Here is an 8,675-nt window from a genome sequence, read left to right as displayed (position 1 = left end):
AAAATGCAGATGGGTTGACTTTACTAAGTACTGCAGTATAAAACAAAATAGTAGCTGCAGCATTCTTTGATGTAAAACAAAAGTATAATATGCTATGGAAAGGGAGGCTTCTGATTAAATTATACTGTACAAAGTCCTCTCAGCTCTGCCTAGTCTTAAATCAAGTGCGTCCAGATATCGCATAGGCCTGCTTTTGGAAATAATGTCAATACATTCATGAGTAAAACAAAACCTGAAGGGCTGTGACTTCAGCCTCCAACCTGCCTTTGTGAACACTGTGATGTCTTGTGATTAATCAGCAAGCTGAGCGTGTTGCTAGTGGACAAGGCACAAGATGCTCGGTCAGCTGCTTTCAGAGAGCCGTCAGGACGATGAGGTCATCACATAACCAACTCCACAAGGTGCACGCAATGCAACATTAAGCGCGCCAGCTGCTGATTAACCTCAAAGAAGAAGAAGAAGAGTGGCGGAGAGCAGATCCACGAAGAAGAATTCCAAGCGCTCATCAGTACGCGACAAAGATGGCCGCCTGTGGGCTATTCCGCTCCCTGTCTTCCAACTTTCTCACAATTTTGCCTTCACTCACCCGCTCGGCAACACTTTCCCCGTTGCGGCTGGCATCCCAACCTTACTTTGGAAGAACACTAGCCACTTCTTGTCGATTAACAGCAGGTATTCCCCCGTGGGTGGGTTTTATTGTAGCGTGTTAGCTAACAGTGTCCGTTGCTAGAGGGTAACATTAGCTAGAGAAAAGGGCACTTAAGCTGACGACGCTGCTGCATGTGTGACTATGTGTGTTTATTCTGGTTGTCGTACATTATAAAAATACTCCACAGTCGTCCAGTGGGAGGATCGTTGTGGTCTGAGTTTGTTGTGTTATCTTGCAGCACTTAAATTCACAGACAAGCACGAATGGATCCGAGTAGGAGACGACGGCGTTGGGACTGTCGGCATCAGCAAGTTTGCGCAAGTAAGTTCCCTCGTGCGTGTGCCCACACAGACACGCACGTGCAGGGGTACTTGCACAAGCACACGACGGAGTAAATACTTTTGCTACAGTCTTTGACCTTGCTTTCTGCCGCTTGCAGGAGGCTCTGGGAGATGTAGTTTACTGTGGACTACCAGAGGTGGGAACACAGCTGGCTCAGCAAGGTATGACGTGGAGGGCAGTGTGGCTCAGGTTGCATGTAAAATACTGTTCTGATGGAATACAGCTCTACTTCATGCATCTTATTTAGTCATTCTGACTGACACTGTTGGTGAAACTAATATAACATAAATGTGAGAGTTGTAAGTTTTTGATTACCTGAGTATTGTTTTAAATGTTGGTTTTCCCACAATTTGATGGCTACAATACAATGTTGTATTTAATTGTTTTCTGACTAGTGGGCAAAACAAACGATTCCTCTATGTTCTTGGATCAACAGTATTTACTTATTAGATAACTGAAAGATTGCTACTCTGTTAATGCAATGGCTTGGAAACTCAATTATCTGGGCATGTTTCTTCTGCCATCAATATTTGCCTTTTTCTGAGTACGGTAGTTGCTATTCTGAAATGACCTAACTTGTATATAAATGCCCTTGCTTCTAACATCTACTGTCACAGATGAGTTTGGAGCTCTGGAAAGTGTGAAGGCTGCCAGTGAGCTGTATTCCCCTTTGACTGGAGAAGTTGTAGAGGTTAATGCACTACTGGCAGACAATCCTGGTCTGGTGAACAAATCTTGCTACAAAGATGGTAAGCCCATGCATATCAACACGTAGTGTACATAAGCCTATAGTTGGTGCTTAACCAGAAGCGAAGTTTCAGGTTGACTGTTGGCAACACTCTCGAATCCTAACATCATTTGTTCATTTTTTTAATTGACATTAGTTTTGGTTTACCTTTATAAAATTATTACATCAAGGTAAATAAGTTTGTTCAGTGTTTAGAGTCGGTACACTGGGGAGAGGTTTTATACGCAACAGATAACTGCTTTGCCTGTACTTTAGATACTTCTAAAGTGGCATTGATTGAACAAAAATTAATACCTATGTACTGTTTTCAGTTTGACCAAGTATACTGATTCACAGTAATGGGTTGTGAGGAAACCGCTCTCTAACTTTATTATTTTTTGGACAGTAGATGGAAGTAATGCAACATAATATAGAAGGCAGCCACTGTGGGATTAACAGATGAAGCTTTTTTTTAAACTGATATTCAGTACCTTGTTAAATCTATTTAGTTTGTAAAAAAAAAAAAAAAAAAGTACCTTTTTTGTTTTGTTTTTTTATAGCATATGTTGTGTCTTTCAAGTGTGAACCATCTTTACTTTATGGAAGTGCTTAAGTTACTACTCCGCTTAGAGACTTAAAGCTTGGTTGATATAGGCATCCATCACATAGAACATTGCACGTTTGTAGCCAGAATTACATTATCACTGCATGATTTTAAGTTTACCCATAACTGCTTTTCTGTGCATTTGAAAATGTAACTTTGTCAATGCTAAAGGCAAACATTGTTCACTGTGACGGACTGCCTAATTCAATCTCCATACTGTAATGAGCAAAGGAAGTCAGTGACTCCCTGAAAAAGAAGATGACAGCGATATGAAATATATTTGACTTATGCTAAATAAGCGTAAGTATGCAACGATGGACCTAAAATAACAGCGTAACCTGATTTTAACCTATTCAATACAGGTTGGCTGATGAAGATGACCATCGGCAACCCTTCAGAGCTTGATATTCTAATGGATGAAGCCGCCTATGAGAGATACATCCGCTCCATTGAGGACTAACCTAACACTTCCTAATAAGTGCTACATGCCCCTTCTCCTTTTCAAACACCACTGGCTGGAAGATCCACAAGTTGGTTGTGCCTGTGTCGGCTACAACGCTATGTGGAGCTCATGAGCTCCAGAATGCTGACCTGCCAGTGTTGTAAAGCTGTGAACATTAGGAAACCTTTATCTACTGTTAAAGACTGACTTTTGGTGACCTGTGAATCTGCACTGACTAAACATCCTGTGTTGAGTTTTTGCCTCAAATCCCCAAACGGAGGAGACGGAGACTCGGTCAATAGAGCAGTTCACATACATTTCATTCAAAGGAAAACTTGAATCTGTTGTAGGACATTGTTAGACTTTAAAAACGCACTTTGGTCTTTATGGTATCAATAATAATGTTGGTCTACACTGCATGTATGACAGCTAAATTGTAGAAATGGAACCTTTTTAAATGAGAAAATAAACAATTCCTGAGACATTGTTTTCTTTTATTAAATCCCAAAGATTTGGAGTAGGTTTTTTAATAAAATGACTACTTGTCTTGTAGTGTCACATGTGACTACACAAGATCTTTGACATTACAGGTATTGAACAGGTTGACAGTCAGAGCATCACATAATTTTGATGCACACACTTATGACTAAATATACATTTTCAAAACACTCTAAATAGACTCATTTAAGATGACTCCAAATGCTTTTTTTTCCCCCACTAAAGACTAAAACGATACAATGTATATTTTTTTGTGTAACATACCTCAGATTCGTGTGACTTTGCTGAACACTAAATGTTTCGAATGCGCCTTCTGCAAACGGTCAACACATTTTACTCCTTATCCACAGTCTACAGTCCAGTGTAGAATTTGTTCTTTCCTCATCTTTACACTTAAAGACTATTGTTCTGTAACATGTTGTACTTGTGCATGTTACAGCTAGTTAGTGTCTGGTCACTTAGAACTTAACTTTCCATCTTGATCTCTGGGTCACCTGACTGAGGAGACCGACCCACTAGGTACCACAGGAAACCTGTCCTTGGCTGTTGGAGTTCGTCTGGCCCTGCCCCGAGGTGCAGGAGGCTGAGGGAGTCCCTCGATTCTGCGATAATTGCTCTCCAGCCTCTCCTTTCTCTGAACTCCCTCGTACATCACACTGGCAGTAAAGTCTCTCTCATTAAGGAAGGCAATGGTCTCATCCCTCTTGCGACTCACATATCCTTTTAGAACCGCGTTGTAAGGATTTGAGGTGGCATCTGGATCTTCCAGCTGGTGTTTGAATTCCATGCGGGTGATAACCGGTAACAGGAAGTGCTTCCCTTCTGTTACCACACCGCCATCCCTGTGGGATAAGCCTAGAGCCTCAGAGACAAGGCGTGGGGGCAGAGGCACCAAGTCGCAGCCTGATTGCTTGTCCACGTACCGGCCAAACTCTTTTCGCACCAGAGCCACATCTTGCAGGGAATGACTCCTCCGCTCCTCCAGGTCTGTAACTATTCGCTCGGCGTATGTCTGGCCAAAGACCACACCTAAGCAGTGAGGATAGCAGAGAAAGGACATGTGTATGTGAAGGTGTGGAGCTGTAACCGGTAGGTAGCATGATTCGAAACCAGACATTTTCTGAGAATGAGCACGATAACTTCCTCACCTGCACGTCGAAGCATGGATGCGGGACATTTCCAGGGTTTGTGAATAAGGTCATCAGGCAAATCTGCAAGTTCAGGACACCATTTCCTAACATGGCTGCCATAGGGGTCACAGGTCATTGCTGCATCGACGGGGTGCATAACAAAGTTCCAGTGATCCAGACCACACATGCCCCCATTCTGCCACATCATAGCATCGATGGCAACATCAGCATCCACTAGGGTGTCCTAAACGCATGTAAATGTTGGACACAGTTAGTCATTTTAGTAATTTATTATACTATGTGTTCTTGCATTGTGATATCTATGCGAGGGCCTTAATACATGCATGTCTCACCTGGAACCAGCGATAACCTTCTTGCCAGGGCAGATAGAGATATGCTATTAGAAAAGACGCCACCACATGTCTCATGTAGTTGTTCATCCAGCCTGTCAGCCACAGCTGCCTCATAGCTGCGTCCACCAGAGGGTAGCCTGTTTGCCCCCGCTGCCAGGCCTTCAGGTGGCCACGATCACTGCTCCACCGCAGAGCCTGCAAGTTCCAGTGGAGGGATAATGTTTTGTTTAAAAAACAAAAAAAAATGTTCTTCATTATGTGATATAGGCTTTTTATTAATGAAGAAGAAAGTGAAGCGTAGTTCAACTTATGCACATTAATGAGTAACACTTATAGTGTGTGTCAACATGTCTGTAGTCCATTTCTACCTTGTATGGAGGTCTGAGGGATTCCCAGGGGAGGTCAGGAAACAATGTCAGCTGCCAGTAAGCCAAATCTCTCCACGCCAGTTTGCGTTGGAACTTTGGGGGTCGACAGCGGGCCCCTTTGGCATCCCACAATAGCCAGCGTGGGCTGAGCTGACCAAAGTGAAGGTAGGGAGACAGACAGCTGGTATTTGGGGCATCTGCCCTGCTGGACTCTTTTTCATATCTATACACACCTAGGATACATGGAAGAATCGTATGATACTGTAAGATCAATGTGAAACACGGATATGTTTACAAAGTGAACACAAGGTGTCTCACCATCATTCAGAAAGGCCTCCAGCTGGGCACACGCGCCTTCCTCACTGAAATCCCAAGAGTTACGGATGTTAGCTGCCCAGTCAATCTGAATGCCAAAAGGAACAAACAACATATTGAGGACTTCATGATCTAACCTAATCTTTTATGTATTTTTCAAGCATTTCTGCTTTATTTGCTAGTGATAGCTTGAAGAGAGACGAGAAAGACGGGATGACATGCAGCATTCATGACCTAATCTTAATTGTACAATTGCCCGGCGCTGCTCTGCTGTGGTTACTGACCGTTGTGCCATCCTTCCTGCGGGGCATGCGTGCCAGGCCTAGTGTGCCCAATGAAACACCCTGAGGCCAGTGGGCAGGTGTGGGGAGAGATACAGGAGGGTCCAGGGGCCCCCCTAATGCAGACCCTGGGTTCTGTCTACAGCAGTCCATGAAGTGAGACACTGAACCTATTCCTAAATCAGGAGGAGAAAAAACAAGAGTTACCCACCAAATTAACCTCTTTCCAATCGGCTTGTATTAGTATACATATGTTAAGCTTAACAAATATTTAAGCAAACACCAAATGAATTGTGTTATGATAAACCTCTGAGTCCAACACCCTCCGTGCTGACAGAGTAAGGGTCTCTGACACAGTACGAGTGGAACATTCTGCACTCAACAGCATCTTTCTGAAGGGCTGACACCACCACATCATCCCTCTCCTTCAGCCAAGGTTCATAGAGGGCGTTAGCCAAGACAGTTCTCGCCCCAGTCTCCTTTACTAGCTCCTTAAGGGTATGCAAAGAAGATCCATTCGCCTCGAAAAACACAAGATGGCTGCCAATGCACTCCAGAGATGAAGAGAAACAAGACAAAGCTTGATGAAGCCAGTATTTACCTGTTGAAAAAGAAAATGTGTGATTGGTCAACAGTCAGGAGAATTGCAAATGAATAAGCTTTAGTTCGATATGAGAAGTGATATGGGCAGCACAGCCGCCACAAAGAGCAGTGATGCATTGTGCTTTGACAAAGATTACTAATAATCCCTATTTTCTCTGTGAACTTACATGCTCCCCCCATAGCCACTGTAATCCCAGGTCCCTCCTCCTCCTCGGGGCTCCAGATGAAGACAGGGATGACAGGTGCACCGACCTCCAACGAGCCAATGAGAGCAGGGTTGTCCCCGAGTCGCAGGTCCCTCCTGAACCACAGCAGAACCGGTGGCAGAGCCGACGGAGAACAGGGCAAACCAACAACCTGCTGGCTGGCGCCTTTACGCCGCTGGCGCCTGTTCTTGGAGCGTTTTGGTTTCTCTGATGGATTCAAATCTCCCTCGGCCATCATTTTGTCACTTTCTTCCACTGTGTTGTGCTTGGGAATTGAGCAAGACAGTCCGGAGACACACACAGTCTGACTTGTTCCTGGTGTCTCCTTTTCATATTTGTCAACATGGGTGCTTTTCTGAAGCACAGCTTCCTGGTTTGTCTGTGGTGGGTTCGCCTTCACCCAGGGTCCAGTTTGTGATGAGTTGTGGGTTTTTCTCCTGCCGACTACATCTGCTGGCTGGATGCGGCTGCTTCCCTGTGGCTGAGATACAGAGATCAGTGGATTCGGTCTGCCTCCAGGTTGATGAAGTCGGGACTCTTGGCTCGGGGTCGACAGCTGGTGATCTTTCATTTCCATTAGAGAGAGTGCTAGTGCAAGTCCCAGGTCATCATCTTCAGTCTACAGTTGAATTAGGACACAAAACATTATTAAGATTAATGCATATAGTCATTGGGGTGGAAATGACTAATTGTATGTATAACATTTGCAACATGTAAAAATAGTAAGAAGCATAACAAGAGTTAGTTGTTTTAGTTCAAACCTGTTTTCTTCAGTTGCTTTCAGGAGCTTGGCACAAAATAATGTTCAATACACACTGTACTATGATTGTGGAAGTGACAAATAACCGTGATTTGATTGAAACTTTATTAAAGGCTATCAACTTGACATTTCTTTATGCTTATTTAATTTATTAATATCCCTACATACTCTTCATAGTGTGTGTGTGTGTGTGTGTGTGTGTGTGTGTGTGTGTGTGTGTGTGTGTGTGTGTGTGTGTGTGTGTGTGTGTGTGTGCGCGCATGTAATTGATACAATAATTGATTTTTGTTTTTATGGCCATTCATTCTTATCAGAACTCTGATGAGCAGCAGACGTCTAATCATCCAGAATAAGTGAAACAACCTATATGGGGGGTTGCTTAGTTTATTGATTAGTGCCATCTATCATTGGCATGTTTTCTTTTATTCAGGGTGGCTGTAACGCACACTGACTATAATCCTGTGGACTTAATCGACTTATTCTCCATCTCCAAATGTTCTACTTTTCTAATGATATTGTAAAAACACTGCTTGGTCACGTGGGCATTCTGGAGGAGCTGAGCCAACACAAGCTCGCTTTAACGTTACCTAACGTCTCGAAAGAGCAGGTGAACACGCGTAGGCTGGAGGAGACAAGTAGACACAGGAAGGAAGTGTGTGGGTACGGAGCCAATCGGCAGCTCTTCATATCGGGGGCGTTGACCAAATATGCTCAAACGCCAATGAAAGTGGCGCTGAATGATAGCGTTGCTCTCTTTATGCTCATGCCACGATCACATCAAGTTCACTTTGATAGTTAACGTTAGGCGTTGTTTGCTCACACGTCAGCCAACTTTGGGTACGTAATTAAAAAACAACAGACCAAGTTTATACGCATAAAAAAACAACAACATTGTTGCCCTCTTAATTTTTATAGGACTTTTAAAGACGCTTGTTCCTGATTTACGGACATATAGGTTCGTTATTGATTCGTTATCTTAAAACTCTTACTTTATAACCTTATTTATAACGTTATTATATTCGCATATACTTAACAAACAGACACTGACCTCAGTGAAATATTGCTCGTAGATGGAGGTGAGGGTGGAGTGCAGGGGGCCGTGGGCGGTGCACAGAGGCCGGATGAGGGACCGGAACTGTGAGCGGGTCTCCTGGTGCCCCAGAGCCGACACGCACGTCGCGAAAAACCCCTCCGGGTCCTCTCGACCCATCAGCACTTCCCTTAACGTCTTTCTCACTAAGACTTTACCGGCTGAAGGAGGCATCTTCAAATGTAAGCTCACGCTCAATTGTAGCTCTAAAATGCTGTAAAACTGCAGTGAATAATCATATAGTTTACACACAATGCGGCCCACGTCCTGCACCCGCTCTTCAGTACCAGTTATCAAACAGCTGATG

General features: G+C 43.8%; 2 protein-coding genes across 2 annotated transcripts; one reads left to right on the top strand and one right to left on the bottom strand.

The window, feature by feature from the left end:
* Window positions 1-380: 380 nt before the first annotated feature.
* On the top strand, window positions 381-3,246 carry gcsha (glycine cleavage system protein H (aminomethyl carrier), a). The gene is made up of 5 exons (XM_034535038.1): window positions 381-672; window positions 888-970; window positions 1,089-1,152; window positions 1,609-1,740; window positions 2,685-3,246. The coding sequence occupies exons 1-5, from the start codon at window positions 522-524 to the stop codon at window positions 2,780-2,782; spliced, it is 528 nt and encodes a 175-aa protein (XP_034390929.1). The 5' UTR covers window positions 381-521; the 3' UTR covers window positions 2,783-3,246.
* On the bottom strand, window positions 3,245-8,675 carry si:ch1073-390k14.1 (deoxyribodipyrimidine photo-lyase). The gene is made up of 9 exons (XM_034535037.1): window positions 8,327-8,675; window positions 6,480-7,137; window positions 6,017-6,310; window positions 5,713-5,885; window positions 5,432-5,516; window positions 5,114-5,346; window positions 4,746-4,940; window positions 4,411-4,636; window positions 3,245-4,291 (listed from the first exon to the last, which is right to left on the bottom strand). The coding sequence occupies exons 1-9, from the start codon at window positions 8,540-8,542 to the stop codon at window positions 3,753-3,755; spliced, it is 2,619 nt and encodes an 872-aa protein (XP_034390928.1). The 5' UTR covers window positions 8,543-8,675; the 3' UTR covers window positions 3,245-3,752.

This window comes from Cyclopterus lumpus, chromosome 6 (genome assembly GCF_009769545.1).
Source record: "Cyclopterus lumpus isolate fCycLum1 chromosome 6, fCycLum1.pri, whole genome shotgun sequence".
In the NCBI taxonomy this organism is placed as follows: Eukaryota; Metazoa; Chordata; class Actinopteri; order Perciformes; family Cyclopteridae; genus Cyclopterus; species Cyclopterus lumpus.
This window is presented reverse-complemented; position numbering and strand designations above follow the sequence as displayed.

Excerpts from the sequence above, each read along its gene's own strand:
- si:ch1073-390k14.1 (XM_034535037.1), bottom strand. The coding sequence starts at position 8,542 with ATGCCTCCTTCAGCCGGTAAAGTCTTAGTGAGAAAGACGTTAAGGGAA. Across the intron at positions 7,138-8,326 it reads ACGAGCAATATTTCACTGAG|ACTGAAGATGATGACCTGGG; the intron begins GTCAGTGTCTGT and ends ATTCAACTGTAG. Across the intron at positions 5,886-6,016 it reads GGAGGGTGTTGGACTCAGAG|GAATAGGTTCAGTGTCTCAC; the intron begins GTTTATCATAAC and ends CTCCTGATTTAG.
- gcsha (XM_034535038.1), top strand. The coding sequence starts at position 522 with ATGGCCGCCTGTGGGCTATTCCGCTCCCTGTCTTCCAACTTTCTCACA. Across the intron at positions 971-1,088 it reads GCATCAGCAAGTTTGCGCAA|GAGGCTCTGGGAGATGTAGT; the intron begins GTAAGTTCCCTC and ends TGCCGCTTGCAG. Across the intron at positions 1,153-1,608 it reads AACACAGCTGGCTCAGCAAG|ATGAGTTTGGAGCTCTGGAA; the intron begins GTATGACGTGGA and ends CTACTGTCACAG.